The sequence below is a fragment of the Lutjanus erythropterus genome, chromosome 5, assembly GCF_056507025.1.
Source record: "Lutjanus erythropterus isolate fLutEry1 chromosome 5, fLutEry1.hap2, whole genome shotgun sequence".
Classification (NCBI taxonomy): domain Eukaryota; kingdom Metazoa; phylum Chordata; class Actinopteri; order Lutjaniformes; family Lutjanidae; genus Lutjanus; species Lutjanus erythropterus.
The window spans coordinates 28139942-28157727 of NC_139321.1; the positions used below are offsets into that span (position 1 = coordinate 28139942).

Below are 17786 nucleotides of genomic sequence, written 5' to 3' on the forward strand. Positions count from 1 at the left end.
TTCCTCCTGCAGCTGAATGACTACATTCCTGTGAACTAAGGTTGGACAAACAAGTTCAGGACTGCAGGAATGAGGAAGCGCCTGTTTCATCATCCAGGAAATTTCACTCTGCTGGACCATGACGTAATTAGTCTAGTAAGACAATAAAGTTTTATTGTATTGAATTCCGTGAATATTAATCTATATATTGCAAAAGAAATAATGACCTGCCCCTCCCCTGAGAAAAACTTGTTTGCGGTTATCAGCTGGAGTAAAATAAAGATGTGACGCATCATAAAACTCAAATGGGCTGAATGAGTTTGTCCCTTAACTTTCTTCAAGAAACTTGTCAATCCATCTCAAAAAGGCAGCAAGTTTAAACGTTTAACTACCTCCATTGTACGTTTACAGTGAATGAATGGTATTAAACTCGAATTCAAAGTTCTGGTGTAACAGAATTTTATTTAGGTTTAGAGTATAAACTAAACTGATTTTACATTTTAGTGCAACGTCATAGGTCCGTCTCTCTACATCAGCATATATGTGGTCAGATATAAGAAAACTTTTTAAACATAATGCAGTTTGTTTTATTTGTTAGCTTTGTAGGCAGTATTTTGTATATATGATACTTTTTCTTAATTTAGGTTTAACATAGTTTTTGCTCTGTGTTTGTCTGTTTATCTGTGATTTTGTACATGATCTATATTGTATATATAATATATTTTATATAAAGAATATCAACCAATATATTAATATCAGAATCGTTTTACTCCGTAATATCCATATCTGCCCCCACAATCCAGTATTGGTACGAGCAAAAAAATGTACACTTCACTACAAAAAAGTAGTGGAGTAAAAAGTACAATATTGTCTGGAAATACTCAAGTAAAGTACAAGTACCTTAAAAAGTACAGTATTTGAGTAAATGTGCTTAGTTACTGAGAATAAGTGAGAAACCCTGTATTATTTTTTGAACAAATAAAGCCAGGAGTGAATGTGTAGACAGATTATTTTATTTAAGTTTCAAGTAAAACAGTAGTCAAGGCACTGAACGAACAAACAAGACAAAACGTAAAAAACAAGCCAACAGTGAGAGCACTTCAATAAAGTAGAAGCTAATTCAGTGTCAGTGTTGTTAGTGTAGCAACTGTAAGGTTAATTTTCAAAGACACGCACAGAGAATTAGGGCCCGGCATAAGAAAGAGTTTATCACCATTATTTTATAAAGTCGAGTTTCAGTATAATGCCAGGCAGAAGAAAAAATAAAGTAGAAGAGGGAGATTTTTTTCATTATTTTGTACTTTAGTGCATTTTTGCACTAAAGTTGAAATATTGACAACAAAGTACCAAACAAATACTATTTTCACTTTATTCTGAATATTTTGACTTTATTTTCTACATTGCATACATATTTGCTCTTTTGCCTGGCACTAATACTGAAAGTCCGACTTTATCCTTGACATTTTTACTTTATTCTTGAATTGCAAAATACATTAAAAAAAAAAAAATCTTCCTCCTCTCTTTATTTAATGTTGCTCTAATACTCATACACGTGATACACTCCTGATATCCCCTGCAAAGGAAAATATTTTCTTGCACATTTCCATGTTTCATGTTTCTTGTGCCAAAATAAAACCTGTTTTTCTTTTTTCAAGGCATCCAGACTGGACAGTGAACAACACAAGGCATTCATCACAGCAGGTTTATGCTGTCAGGTATGAGGAAGGTAAATTCTTTATCTGACCTTTTCTTGCACTCCTGCTTTTTCTTTTTTTTTTAAAGTCTGTTTTAGTGCAGACGCAAACATGTGCAAAGGGTTCATGATGTGAAACCCCTGAGAGGAAGTAAACTGGGGGGTGTTCCCGCTTACTCTTTTCAGGCACTTCGGACACACTTGGCACATTTCCCGCACACCTGGCTCAGTCCTGTACATGACCCACTGCTGCTCTCTGAACGCAGCCTTTGTGCATCTCTCGACTTGCTACATTCTTTGGTATCCTGGGGCCTCGCAGTGCCCTAAGTGTACCGAATCATCCCCGATAAAGACATCAGGAGTTTCCCTAAATCCCTCTCAGAAACATGAACGAGTAAAGTTTTGTGCACTTAAGAGAAAAAGGCAGAAGTTTGTTCTCTAACACATCACTTCATGGACTCAAAAACACAAATTCATTCTGTTTTCTGTGTTAAAGGACTCGAGGTTTTGCTCTGCAGTGCACTCTGGGATGCATTTCTGCATTAAGTTTGTTCATTTGATTCCCCGCAATGCCCCTCTCAGGCCGCTTCCATCATGTCTTCAACTATAGCCGTCTCCCGCTCTCCCGGCTGGCTGGTGAGGTCGGGTCGCTCTGAGTTTTCGGGGTCCAGCAGCTCCAGCGGCTCCTCGGGCACCAGCACCATGGTGGCAGTGGTAGAGTATGAGGGCACCGGCTTCCGTTGTCCATTTCTCTCTCCCCGTGTTCCCTTCCGGCAGCAGACGCAGTGCAGGCAGTCGTGGACGTTGTACTTAAAGAGGCGTCTGCAGGGGTGGCAGAACTGGTAGAAGAGCAGCATGAAGAGCACGGAGAAGCTGTAGCAGATCAGCAGCTGGACTGCCAGCAGCGGCGTACACACGTACTCGTAGAAGTCCGACTTGAAAAAGTACCAGAGTGTGATGAGGATGAAATTCTCCACGAAGCGTCCACAGTAGTACATGGCCAGGCGGTCCCAGCGCTGCTTCCTATCAATCAGCTCTTTGTGGGTGAAGTCCAGCTGCACCGCTGACCAGCAGAAGATGTTGATGCAGGCGTAGAGCAGCGTGAACATGCTCAGCACCACTGTGGTGCCCAATTTAGAGAAGTTTTTCTCGACGTCCTGAATTAGCGAGCCCTTCCTGGCCCAGAACTCCCCCCAGGGGAGGAAGAAGAAGAAGAGCAAGTTAACCATGCCGACCAGGATGATCCAGTGTTTGAGTGCTGTGCTGAAGAGGACCAGAGCCGTGATCCGTGTGGCGATCTCCAGCCCCCTCCACATAATCATGCACAGGTAGGCTGCAGGCCGCAACCGTACCTTGTAGTCGTCGTACCTGATCTGGATGGCCAGAACGCTGCACACCAGAGCCCCGTATATGACGGAGATGAGCGTGATGATCATTAGAGCTCCTGTGAAAACAAACAACAGTCATCTGTAACACTTTACAAATAAACAACATCACATCAGTACATCATTCAAAAATGTCTCGTCCTTAATGGTTTCAAACACAGAGAACATTAATATTATCAAAATATAGTTGTGATAATTCAACACTTCAGTTAGTCGATTGAAAGAAAACTATTTTGATAATTGATTAATCATTTCAGTCAATTTTCAAGCAAAAATGTCAAACATTTGCTGGTTCCAGCTTCTTGATTGTGAGGATTTGCTGCTTTTCTTTTTATCTTTGACAGTAAATGAAGAGTTTTTAGGTTTTTAACTGTTGGTTGGACAAAAGAAGCACATTGAAGACGTCACTTTGGGCACTATGAAATTATGATGAGCATTTTCACAATTTTTTGACATTTTGTAGACTATGCAATTGAATTTCTGCAGATAAATCGATAACGAAAACAATTGTTACATACAGTTAATTCAATACAACAATATATCCAAATGTACTCACTATCAATAAATACCTGCAACACTAATGACACTCCCAACAGCCTCAGCTGTACTGTGTTTATTGCTAATTAGTAAATGTTAGCATCTTTAAAAGCTAAAATATGTCTGTGAAAACATTATACATGCCTAATATTAGCATATTAGCATTTTCTTTTCAAGCATGTAAGCATGCTGGATTTAACATTTAGCTCTAAGTAACTAAGTAGCTGTAAGTACAGCCTCACAGAGCTACTAGCATGACTGCAGGCTCTTAAGTCTTGTTTTAACATCTTCCACTCTCCCCTTCCCTGCCATACAGTCATTTGTGTAATTTTTAGGGGAACTTTGAGGGAGACAACAAGTCAATAGTACCTGCCATATTAAAGTGGTATACATCATCTAGAAGTTGGAACCTGAAGACTAATTTGAGATGCATCCCAGCCCTCTGTGTCAAGTTTTTCCAGTCATAAATCTGTAATAAACACTGTTTTCTTTGATGCCTATTTGCATTTTCAAAAGTTAAAGTGTAAAGGCTTGCAAGACATGAAAGAGCATGGTAATGGCCATCATATACTTCAATCATAATGTTCTAAGTTGTTGGTACCATTTAATTCATGTGGTGATTGATTTGGTGCACAATTTAACATTTCTGACCACTCAAAACTTGATATAAGTGGTCAAAAATCCATCCAAAATAGCACATCAAGACATCAAGACCTATAGAAACACCACAGAAAAATTTATGCTGTGATTTTGTATAAAAATCTTTTGACATTTAGAGATTTCTGCAAGAGTTGCATTTTTCAGCGATGGGATGCCAAGCACTTCTGTTCCGGAGATTGCTCAGAAACCCTGTTGTTACTGTCAATATACATAGAAAAGCCATCCACCCTCTGAATGCCTCAGATCTATAGTTTGTGGTTGTGCAGTTTTATGAGGTTGTGATTATCCTAGAGGTCACAATAGGTTGTTTATTACAGTTAGGTCTAGTTTCGAAAAAATGGAATGAAATGGTTACTATAGGGACCAACGTTGTGACACATGATTAAAATTACTGTAAACACTGTTTAGGGAAAATATCATTTAGATTGTATAGTATTTACCTAAAGGGGGTATGTCTGTAAAGGGGAGACTTTTGGGTACCTGCAGAACTCATTTGCATTCAGATATCTTCAGGTGAGAGGTCGGACTGCTTTGAAAATGGCCACAACAGTGGCCACAACTAACTTTAGAGCATTACTTAGCCACCTTCCCGACAAGCGAGCATGACGAGCTCAGCCTCTGAAAGACACTAATGTCAGCTGGAGACGTTCACATTCCAGTTAAAGAGGTTTTAATGAAAGCCTGACTATTTGACACCGCACACACTGACTTTGACTGGTGTTTTAGTTTGCTATGACACAGCTCTCTCTTCTGTAAATCTCCAGCTTTTGTGTAATATTCTCAATAAACAAAAACATCTCCTTATACACTGGCTTCTTTATAGCTGGAGAGAAATAAGAGAGTGAAAGGAAGGACTTGCAAGATTACATGAGGTTAATTAAAATACTTACTTAACTGCATTTACTAAAACTGGCATTGACATTTAATTTTATTTATATAGTATTAATTCAAGGTGATGAGTCATAGTCTTAAAGAATGTCTAAGAATTTCAGGATTTCATCATTTTTAGAGCTATTTCAATCCCGACAAGAATGTAAACCAGGATGCAACACTGTAAAACGTGTGGTTTTTTTTTTAAAGATACCCACGTGGTGGAACAGCAGCATGAACGCCTCAAATTATTCTCACCTCTGACATGGAGGAAATATTTCTCCTGGATGGTGGCGTACAGCTGAAGCGTTAGCTGAGGCGTGGAGCCCAGAAAGGCCTGGATGACCGCAGTGCGTTTGAAGGCGTTTCTGTGAGCCGCCAGGGTGCGCTCCGATCGCCCGATTTCCCACTCCATGGGCGTCCCCTGTCCCTTCTTCAGGCTGATCTTCCTGGAAATGGTGACGTACGGCTCCTCCTTTTTACCCGCCTTGAAATAGACCACCAGAGCGTCAAAACACCTGAGAAGGTGATGAAAGAGTGACGGTGAGTGGAGTGATGTTTTCACACCAACAGAGGGCAGTGCAATGTTATGTTTTAGTTACAGGACAACACAACTGAATGATATGATGGCTTGTTTTAACATGATATAACACTTAATCATCATAATGTGAATATGTGCATTTAAAATATAAGCAGAAGAACTTATATGGTGTAATACATCAGCAGTTTGTTGCCACTCATTTTCAATCCAGCTATTTAAAATAAGATATTTAGGTGTTTGTCACTGAGACAACATTAATCTCAGAATTGTTATCCCATGTAAAGGATCTATCATAAACAGATCTTTAATTGTAAATCACAGCTAAAGAAACACAAGGACAGCATTGAGAATCCACCAGAGGGCAGCCAAAAGACAGAAAGCACAGCTCACTGAGGCCTGAATGTATACACTGAAAAACTGGGTGTGGTGCTCTTAGTGTTTGCAAGGTAAATGGTCCCTGTGTTCTCTAGCAAGGTGAAAATTGACACTATTCATGAGGAGGGGAACATGTTTTTCACTGCAGGAAGTGTACAGAAACCTCTTAACCTTAAAAAACCCATAAAATATTCAACAAGTATTGGGGATTTAAGGCAAAATTACTTGTTTCTGCCCCAAAAGAAATAATTCAAATGCTTTCTGACTGTTTTTTAAAGGCATAAATAACATAAATATTATATAATAAATAAATAATATATCAAAATATGTTCAGAACCAAAATGCTCAAGCTGCAACAGAGAAACTGCCTAAACTGGAATTTCAAGGTGTCAACAAAATGTAAGCATTATAATCCCTGAATAAATACATGTGATGTGACCTGAAACTCACAGTGCTGCTGCACATCTGTGCTCAGCAGACAAACCCAGCCCTCTGAGGATCCCCACTGCTGCACTAAATCTCACATCACTGTGCTGGAATGTTATCTTTTGCTCCAAAATATCCACTGCTGGACATCAGGCTCCACGAGTCCCACATGAATCTGCTTCTCCATGGTTCAGCTACGTGCTGTCCTCACTCAAGAGCCAAGTCGGACATTTTCAGAGACTGTTGCTTCAGCTGCTACTAGTATGGAGACTGTTCTCTCACAGACACGGCACGGTGCCAAGTCTCCACACAAGTCCCTGAACTGTGTTTGACCCAAACGTTAGAGACTGGCAGGAAAAAACCCTGTCATTATTTATAAATTCACTCTTTTATCTAAATCAGCACACACACTCAGACTGTGTTGCACCAATAAATATGTTTAATTTCAAATTAGTTCAAGTACAACTTAAGCAAAACCAGGTGAACTAGAATTACCACCTTGCTGTTGTATGCCTCCGCCAACCAGTCAAATGTTTATATCCTTGTCCGACTCATATACTGTATGCAGTGAAAACTCTGAAGGACTTGAATAAAAGCTATTAGTTGTATTTTTTTGGTCCAAGGGAACTGAATGCCTGATTCCAGTGAATAATGTCCAGTGAGAAACATACTGTTTTTTACAGAGGAGTACAGAGGACTGATTCAGAGCTTCAAGTGTTTTTGCAGAACATTATTTTGTCTCAGTGAAGCTGACCTTTAATCTGTCGGAAACATTTGTGTGACGTTTTGTCATATTTAGCATATGAATTCCAGAATTATGGTAAAAGATGTGTTTTGTAACACCACATCAAAATGTAAAAAATGGATGAAAAAAAGAAAGAAAGAAAGAGGAAAGAAAAATGAAGAAGGAAAAAAGTTATAGAAATTTAAAGATCAAATCTGAAGAAATTCCATCCAGGTGTTCCCAAGATATTGCATTCACGAGAACGGGACAGTCATGAAGTCACCTTGACCTTTAAACACCAAAGTCTAATCAGTTGATTCTTTGATTCAAGTGAACATTTGTGCCAAGCTTGAAAAAAATTCCAGGAAGGCATTCTTGAGATATCACGTTCACGACACAGACTGACAACCTGAAAACATAATGCCTCCAGCCGCTGTTGGAAAATGAATAAAGTCAGATTTAAAATTAAGCGGAGCTCTGTTCCGCAATTAATAACCAATTTGTGTTTATTAAATCCAAGTTTAATGATCTAAACCAAGTTTAATCAGATGCTTGTTAACCTTAATTTAAATAAATAAATAAATAAATAAATAGGAATGCTGTCAGGACCAAGTAGGCGTACAAAACATTACATCTACACACACACACACACACACACATCCATACAGTATATATATTGTTAGACAGTCATCAAAAAGTTCAGGTGGGTCTAACTGCGAGCATACTGTACTATAGGACACGCCCACTCCAAGAAACCCATTTGAAACAGTCGCAGTTATGTTACGTTTAGTCATCAAAATTACATGGGTAGGAAAAGATTGTGGTTGGGGTCAAGTAAGTCAAGTCATTAATAAATAAATGAATCTAGGAAGTTATGTTATAGGAGTGTATTGTAAGATAAAATGGGCAGTAAGGACACAGAAAGATCCTTCTCCTCCTCAAAAAGTTAACAAAATGTTACATTGGTTGTTAGCTAGCTAAAAAGCTAGTTAGCCTAGTTAGCTTACTCATGATGGCTCAGCAGAGAAGCTATAATCTCTCGTCCTCCATTTGAAAGAAACTTGTTGGCCAAATTAATGGAACAATATGGCCAAATGAAAGAAGATTAAAAACAGCAGGGTAAAGCAAAAACAAGAGACTGCCTGGAAACTGGCAGACTGTTTTAAGTGATCAACTGGAGTGAAAGAAAGAAGAGATGTGTCATAAAACTCAACTGAGTTGAGTCTGTCATTAACTCTCCTCAAGAAACTTGTTTGAAGAAACTTATTTTGCACAATCTACCTCAAAAAGGCAGCCATTTAAAAAGCTGAAGCTCCTAACGTGTAAGTTTAAAGTTAAAACTGGATCACAGTAAATTAAAGTTATGGTGCAACAGAATTTAAAGTTAAGCCAAGATTTAATTGGGGTTACACATTAATCCTTGTTGGCGCATAGCACACAGTATATTCACTTCCTGAGTGATAGCCACAGGCAGACGAGGGTAATTCAGGTTTAGTGAACAATGTGTACAAGAGAGCAATAACAAAGGCACAAAAACCTGATTTACTGACATCCTCTCCCTGGAAATCTGGCAGGACAAACAGCTGAGGACGCAGTCTGAGGGTACTGAACTCAAGCCAGCATGCACTTAGGATTCTGTAAAGCAACTGAGAGGTAGACTGAATTTCACTTAGGGGAGGGAAAAAAAACAGCATTACCGATGAATGCATTAGCCAAGAGAATCAATATACTGACTTCCAAGGCGGCGTCTTATAGATTCATAAAAGGAAACACGGGCTACTGCTCTGTATTTGCAGTCTAACCATGCAGTCTGTTCCCTCAGAGTGTGTGGACACATCAGCACGGCGTGACAAATACCATAGAGAAGAAGAAGAACTGCCCATTAAGAGACGTCAAAAGACTCCTGTTGCAACTGAAATACTGATGTTTTTGACTAAAGAACACCAAAGCATTCGGGAAATTCTTTCAGTAGGTCTTTAGCAACATTAAGTCACTTGGGATTACCCCATCAGTTTCTTCAGAGTGTGGAGGGTGTTAAACACAAAGAGACACAAAACAAAATGCCCTACATGCAGAGACTGGTCCAAGCTGACAGAGCAATTATGTTGCTTCTGTCCCTGCTTCAGGAGCAGGATTATATCCTAAAGGAAGACAAGTCAAGACAAGGTCCACCCCGTGTCAGATTACACGACACCCCTCCTTAAAGTTTCTATATTGACTGTGTGGATACTGTGTCATGTTATCTTCCAGTAGATTCCACAAATAAGGCTCTTCAAAATGCAATACAAATATCTGCAGTTGTTTCATTTACTATTTTTTCTTTGAAATCATATGAACCTCCCTCTTTTGTTTAGTGGGGATATTTATGCTGCTGTTAGAAAAACTGAGACACAGCAGGGCTGGTTGTCATGAAAAATTTAATGCTGCTTGGTCACCATTAAGAGAATATGTTGAAAGCTTAAGTTGCTCAAAAAAAAATAACTTGTCCTTGGTCAATGCCAAAATATAATCATGTGATGTTCTTAAACCAAATGTCTTTAAGGCTTAGGGATGGGGTGGGTGGAAGGGAATCTACAGTATATATGTGTATGTTGGGTTGAATTTCCACTTCTGATAATGGACATGTTATGTTAACACTGTGCAACCACGAGATCAGCAATTACACCATCCCTAAGTCACACAGGAAACCTCCCATCTGAGTCAAGAGGAGCCTGTTTACATCAGCACAGTGTGGCTTAAGAGGAGCTTGAAATAAAACAGAAGACACTACAGCACAGAGCAAAAGAGAATAAAATGTTCTATAATAAAAACATTTGTTTTTCTGGGCTCACTGCCGCATTAAAAGCATGATCAGAGACATTACAGCTCAGTGTAACAAATGATAACTGCACAAAGCGATCACAAGGCTCATATTAGAGATGCAGCAGGCACAGTTGCGCTGGCTTACTGTGATATCATGTGTACAGAATCAAAAACAAATGCATGTAGCTGACAGATAACAGCTGCTTTTGGTTTTGGCAGCTTACTTTTTTCACCGAGACAATCCTGGATTTCTTTAGTCATGCTACTGTAGCAGCGTTGCTCTGTGGATGGACCACAGGTTGGACTGTGATGAAAGTTCGTACAGATATTGGTGGCTTCCCGAGAATGAACACTAATAATCCAACTGATTTTGGTGATTCTGGCTTTTCCTCCAACCCCAATACTTTATGACCAAATGCCTGCAAAATAACTGGCATTCTCATCAGCCTCAACTGAACTTCATGTTTAGTGAAAATGATAGCATGCCATGAAGTTGAATTAAGATGGTGAGTATTATATCTGCTAAACATCAGAATGTTAGCATTTGCACTGTGAGCATGTTAGCATGCTACGCAGCATTTAACTCAAAGCTTGTTTTGAGCATGCTTGCTAGCATGGACGTAAACTCTTGTATTTTAAATGTTGGTGGCGTGCGCAGGCGCTGTGGTGCTCTCATTATATGTCCCAGTATTGTTTTTAATTATTTAAACTACTGTGTTGTGTTTACCTGCTTCATCCAACTTCTTTAATTTGTTATGTAGAGTAGATAGAGCTGCCCTCAGCTACCTCATAATATGTTTATTCTCCCTGTTTTATCTTTACATCTTGTTTTTATGATTTTTTTTCTTGCTTTTATTCTTTCGTTCCTGTGTTTATCCTGTTATTTGTGCGTTTTATAGTTTATTTTATTCTCTATTGCTACTGGTCTCTGAGAGTTACCAAACATAATTTCTGTGTAATGTCTGCCTACAATGACAAATGATGTGATTATTTTACTGTTTCATGCTCATTTTCAGATGGATAGGAATTGTGTTCAGTAAATGCTGATGAAAACCCAACAGTTGCTATTAAGTAACAAAACAGCAGGGAACTTTTATTGTGAAGAACTTATAGGAAATGAAAGATCCATTGTTTTACAGCTGCTTGATGTAAGACTAACATTGGCTGATTTATCTGTCTAACAGCTCCACTCTCAATCATGATAATAATGAAATGTCTTCAGGTCAGGGAGTCAAACACCATCAAACCTCTCAATCTTCCAAAATAACTCTGAACTCCTTGAAAATAAAGTCACATTAGACTGTCTTATAAATAAACCACAATCACTGCGATTCCTCTGCAAGTTCCTCACCGCCAAAATGCAACGACACTGCATAGACTCTGTGGATGCAGGTGGTATCCTGCAATGACACGTGGCTTTATCTACCGACCAAGGTTAGGACAGATCTATCATTATTCATTACCTTAACAGTTATAGCCCTGTGTCTGACCTTGATCCAGTTAACCGTGGGAACTGAAAATCTGCATGGAGCACTGTTGCATTGGAAGAAATGCCTGTCCTCTATACATGTGCTACATTGTCTTGATTTGTGAATCACCTTCAGCTCATTTATCACAAGCATTAAAGCAGGAATTATTCTGAAAAGACACTGAGTTTTAACTGTTTTGATGCAGTGGATAAGCTCAAATCAAAACCGTGAGCTCAGTGTTGAAGATAAGATTATTTCCTGTATTCTGAATGACATTACAAAGGGCTTCCTGTGTTTCATCTGCTGCTATCCTAAATCTGTATTTGTATATCATTTATCTGCATACCTTCTCTTGTATCTGCACTCTGTTCTGAAATATGTTGCTCTATTTTAGGCTGCGCTGAAAGTCGAGCCACAAATCAGGTTCTTTACGTGCCTTTCAGCAACACTTTCTCCTGCAAAACATTTTTTCGGTGGTATGTAACCTGCAAGGAAGACCTGAAGAAAAGGTTGGATTTTTTGCCCCTAAAAAGAAACACACCCTTTCATTAACTCTTACAGCACTGTGAATTCAGAGTAGTGCCTCAGGGCTCACTGTTGACAAATCAAAGTTCATGGACGGAGTATCAGAGAGTATCAAATGTAGATTTGAATTAGAGTCTCCGCCTGCTTTTTCCTGCATGAGTCACAGTTTGTCAAACAGGTCTCTCAGCTGGGACCAACTGACACTGAAGTGCAAACAGGCTCTATTTAAACATAACTCCTCCTTCAACAACAACAACAACAGCACAACTTTTTAAATTTGTTGCATCCTTTAGAAGAACACTTATGTGCTGCTTTTTCTAAATGTATGCCGGCCTGTCACATTTTCTTTTCCACTGCTTTCATTTCCAAAAATAAAACCAGGCTGAATTATTTCAAGAAGCCTTTCCGGCAACATCTACAACCCCCCACTGACCTCTCTCTATTCTTGAGGCAGCCATGCCTGATGGGCAGTCTGCCTGCTCTGCAGCACTGAGACCTCTGGGTGCCATAATCCTGAGATGAGGTCATACAACTGAGTGGCGAACAAATGATATATGTGAAGGATGTGTTACTAGGGTGGGTGCCAGCACTGCAGAGTCATTGGACAGACTAGCAGAGTCAAGGCTCCAGAGGGTTCAACAAAGGACGTGAACACACCTTTCAAATTAAAAGAAGCTCACCACTCTTTATATTCACTCTGTATATGTCACTGATAATGGTTTAAAAGAATACAAGTACCTTGGCGTATGGCTTGATGACAAATTTACTTTTAAATCGCACATCAGAAACCTTGTTAGCAAGCTAATAACAAAAGATTGGCTTTTTATACAAAAGTAAAACCAACTCTCATTTGAATTGTAGGAAGAGAATTGTTGACTCAAATTTCTGGACAATGGGGGGTTTAATCCCAGTTCCAAAAAAAGGTGGGACAGTGTGTAAGATGTAATAAAAAGGAGAATGCAATGAGTTGCAAATACTTTTCAACTTGCATTCAATTGAATATTGTACAAAGACAATATATTTAAAACTAATCAATGTTGTTTTTTTTGAAAATATACACTCATTTTGAATTTGATGTCTGCAACATGTTTCACAATAAGTTTGGAGAGGGGCAACAAAAAACTGGGAAAGTGATGGAATGCTCAAAAAAACACCTGACTGGAACATTCAACAGGTAACAGGTTAATTTGTAACAGGTGACAATATCATGATTGGGTATTAAAGTGGCATCTTCAAAAAGCTCAATCGTTCACAAGCATTTGTGAGTCGCACAGTTTAAGAACATTTCTCAACACAAAACTGCAGGAATTTATGGATTTCACTATCTACAGTCCGTAATATTGTTAAAAGATTCAGAGAATCCGGAGAAATCTGCATGTGAGGGGCAAGGCTCATCTGAGATGGATTGAAGGGGAGAATCCACATTTTAGATTGTCGTTAGAAATCATGGCTCTTGTGTCCTCTGGGCTGAAGAGGAGAAGGATTATCCAGATTGTTACCAATGCTGGCTTCTAAGGCCAGCGTCTGTGATGTATGGGTGTGTGTTGGCATATGCTGCCATCCAGATGTCTTTTTCAGGGACGTCCCTGCTTAATAGCACTAGACTGACCTGCCTGCAGTCCAGACCTGTCTCCCATTTAAATTGTGTGCTGCAGTATGAAGCACAAAATAAGACTGTTGAGCACCAGAGTCATAAACCAAGCAAGAATGGGAAAGAACTACATTTTAAAAACTTCAACAATTAGTGTCCTCAGTTCACAAACACACTGAGTGTTCTTGAAAGAAAAGGTGATGTTACACAATGGCAAACATGACCCTGTCCCAACTTTTTGGGGACATGTTGCTGGCATCAAATTTGTATTTTTGTAATTGTATTTTACAGGGTGTTATCTTGGCATTGTTGTAAATGAGGATAACTTTCAGTGATTTCTCTCAGAATCTTAAATAAAAGTTGAATGAATGAATTCATGTTTTAAGTCTATTCCACTTCAACCTTTAAGATTATGTGGGAGGTTTGTTTGTTCAGTCATCCCTCCTGTTCTTCATGCTGGACAGGCTTTCCATCTGGAGTGTGATTCAGTTTGCGACTGCCAAATCTGCAATTCTCATTCACTGCAAAAAAGCTGCCTCAACCAAAGCTATTAGGATGCTGCGACCATGTATTATATCAAAATAATGTAATGTGTCATAAAATTTAGTTGGTGAACTGCAACAGATCAATGCTGATGGATGCTGACTTCAGAATTGAATAAGTCAGCCAGCATTACAGCTGCAACTAACAAGTATTTTCATTGTTGACTCATCATTTAGTCTATGACACATCAAATCATTGAGAAAAAAAAGCAGCAAATTGTCACATTTGAGAGCCTGGAATTAGAAATTGTTGGGCATTTTTTCCACTATTTTTGCTTGATAAATTATAGAATCAATTGATTACCACAATTTATTTTTAAGAATTATTTTTCTGTCTATGGACTAATCATTTCAGCTATGGTCAGCATCCTACACTCTTTTAAATGAGTCGGATTCATGATGATAAACGTCTGCTGCATCATGTACGGCCGCAAAGATCCTGAGGAGTGTGTTTATACACTCAACAAAAACCGTTCACTTGTATCCCATTAACTATACTGTACCGTATGTGGAAACCACATGTCCAGTAAGATGGATAGCCGACTAAAAACAAAGATGTATGGAATGCAACTAATGACTGTTGCATTACTGAATAATACGCCAAGTATTTTCCTCAGTTGTTGTCACTAACATGTCGGAAAATCGTGAAAATTCTTGTAGTAATTTTGCCAAGTTTTCATCTTCAAATGTCTTGTTTTGTCAGACCAACAGTCAGAGAGCCAAACATACATGCAACTATCTTCCAGAAACCTCGGTCCATCCATTCATTTCAATTTCATACACAGAATATAATTTGCTCCCCACACATTGCATTTAATAATAGCTTTACCATCGCCAAACTACACCCTTTGCACTCAGAAGGCATTTTTCTTATGGAATGGGAGGGTCAAGGGAGTGCAGAGTTCTGGAGGAGGGGTTTGGAGCATATTGTCCAAAATAATTCCTTACTTGCCAGACGTTCTGTTATTTAATGACAGCTCCAACTGAGAACACTGTGTTAAGCAGAGACGTCTCTGGCTAGCTGGTCTTACAACTGCCAAGCTTGTCATTCTGTCAATATTCACAGATGGCTTCTTGACTTCAGAGATGTAGCAAGTATGGAACACTGGGCTGCCATCATGCACCGAGCAAAACAAAACATATCACAATGAAAACAAGTGATTACTATAATAAAATCCTTAATATAGCTGTTCTCAATGTGTCTAAGGTCCAGGCTGCGTGGGATGGAATGGAGCCTGGAGGGATTTGTGGGGTGAGAAGGAGAATGCTCTTTCTTCTATTTTTTTTTTTTCTGGTTGCTCACCAAGTGAATGTTTGGAATTTTTACTTGGAAAAATGACTAAAACCATTAATTTACTATCAAAATACAGTAGCTGTAGATTCATTTTCTGTCCGGCTAATTGATGAATATACTAATTATGCAGCTCTTAGAGTAATGTTGTGTAGTTATAGGAAAAGCATTGAAAAATTACCAGTATGGGAAGACATGACTTTTCAGGGCTTGTCAATAAACTTATTGTTTTTTTTTTTTTTTGCATGTGTTGCACCTACCACTGCTTGACTGAAAGGTTGGATACACACCATTAAAACCATTTATTGACCATCAAAATCATTGCTGATTAATTGTCTGTCCATTGACTAATCAATTAAAATACAAATCATTGCAGCTGTCAGAGTGATTAAGGGAACAGCACTGAAAACTTTTTATCCTTTCCCTAAAAACATTGCCAGTTTGGGAAGGCATGACTTTTTGTGGCTTTTCATTAGGCCTGCAACTAGTGATTATTTTCATAATTGATTAATCTGTTGATAATCATCTCATAACGAATTAGTTGTTTGGTCCACAAAAGGTCAGAAAATGGTTAAAAATCTTGATTACTGTTGTCCAGAACCCAAAGATATTCAGTTTATAGTCTTAGGGAGTAAAGAAACCAGGAAATATTCACATTTGAGATGATGAAATCAGAGTATTAGGCCATTTTTTCTTTTAAAAACTCAAAACAATTAATAAATTATCAAAATAATTGGTGATTAACTTAATAGTTGACAACTAATCAATTAATTGTTGCAGCTCCCAATAACACTAACGTAAGAGCAAAAATATGCACTTTGATTTTGGGGTGAAATGTCTCTCTAAAAAATGACTACAATCATTAATCGACAATCAAAATAGTTGCTAATTAATTTTCTGCCAACTGAGTCATGGATTAATATACTAATCACTGCAGCTCTTAAAGTAATGATAAGAATTTAAAGGACAACACTGAAAAAAATCAATAACTTTGTTGTTTGTACATGTCCTGTGTCTACCACTGGCTGGATGACAGGTTGGATAAACACCTCCAAATGTTTTGGGAAACGATCAGGAGTAATGCAAATCCTGATATTTTGCAGTTGTCCTGTAACATGCCAACCCCACCCCAGGGCAACGCTTTCATGTTGCACCACCTGACCGTCACCCACCTGATGACCGGGCCGAGCAGCAGCAGGTGCAGGAAGAGGACCAGAGGCCGGTCCCGACCCAGGTCCCTGTGGATGAACGTGAGGGCCAGCTGGATGAGCACGGCGGGCACCAGCATGAAGGCGATGGTGAAGCCCATCCAGATGACATCGCCCGTCTTGTGGTACATGCTGCAGAGCACGGCCGCGGTGACGAACTCTGCGCAGTAGAGCACGGTGGCCAGCACGACGCTGAGGGGGGCATGGACCCGGCTGTGATTGACCACCAGCATGACTCCGTTCTCCAGCCCCGAGGGACACTCCTGCGGCTCCAAGTCCGAGATGTCCCTCTCCTGCTCCTCCATGGCCACTTCACACATGATATCGGTGAGTTTCAAACGCGAGAAACGAGCTCAGATCGAGTAAGCACGATTGATTGAACTCGCCCTGCCGAACTGCACTAGAAAAACATCACTTTTTATAATTACTTCCTTTAATGCGACGTCTCTCCCAACTTTCCACCAAGTTGATCATCGCCGGTGTCACATTGTGTTTAACTTTACAGCTCGGCGGCACTCACCCTTCACTGCTTTTGTTTGTTTGTCTCGTAAATGGTCGGACGTGGCGTTACCACCCAGTTTAATCCAAACGTAACCACCTCACTGTCCGCACTGATATCAGCACCGGGAAACTTCAGTCCATACAGAAACTCATCCCCCACTCGGAGGTTATATTCACCAGCACGAAGTTTGAATCACCGAGTAGTTCCTGGTTAAAATCACACGGACTGCCCCTGATTCTGACCGCGGCAGGTTGACGGAGGTTTGGCTGTCTTGCGGCATACTGGCGCTGCGGGCAGGTCGTGTTTTCAGTCTTTTGATGTGCTGTCAAACCAACGGCTGCGGCAAGCGCGAACGTACGAAGCGACACCGGAAATGATGGCGGCTGCCTTCAAAGTAAGAGATCAGAGATAAAGATCGACCTTTATTCATCAGCACTTGAGACATTTAGTCAATACTATTACAACGGTATTAAAGGTCTGTATTCAAGTATTGTTACATTTCTAACATATTACTCAAGTACAAGTACTGGTATTAGAAAACTACTTAAGTAAAAGTACAAAATACTCTTCTAAAACTACTCAGAGTATTAGTTACTTTTTTGCCCGCTTATGTTTAAAACATTATCAATAGCAGGCATTCAATCAAAGGGGTTTGTGTCTCTCCAC

General features: G+C 39.4%; 1 protein-coding gene across 1 annotated transcript; it reads right to left on the bottom strand.

Moving 5' to 3' along the window:
* Nucleotides 1-1765: 1765 nt before the first annotated feature.
* xkrx (XK related X-linked) lies at nt 1766-17478 on the bottom strand. Its single transcript, XM_084719527.1, has 3 exons — nt 16583-17478; nt 5383-5642; nt 1766-3116 (listed from the first exon to the last, which is right to left on the bottom strand). Exons 1-3 carry the CDS (start codon nt 16936-16938, stop codon nt 2251-2253), a joined length of 1482 nt encoding a protein of 493 aa, XP_084575653.1. The 5' UTR covers nt 16939-17478; the 3' UTR covers nt 1766-2250.
* Nucleotides 17479-17786: the final 308 nt, after the last annotated feature.

What these genes read in the sequence shown, in the direction of transcription:
- xkrx (XM_084719527.1), bottom strand. Translation starts at nt 16,938, where the DNA reads ATGTGTGAAGTGGCCATGGAGGAGCAGGAGAGGGACATCTCGGACTTG. An exon ending in CTGCTCGGCCCGGTCATCAG is followed by an intron (nt 5,643 to 16,582) that starts GTGGGTGACGGT and finishes TCACCTTCTCAG; the next exon opens with GTGTTTTGACGCTCTGGTGG. An exon ending in ATATTTCCTCCATGTCAGAG is followed by an intron (nt 3,117 to 5,382) that starts GTGAGAATAATT and finishes TTGTTTTCACAG; the next exon opens with GAGCTCTAATGATCATCACG.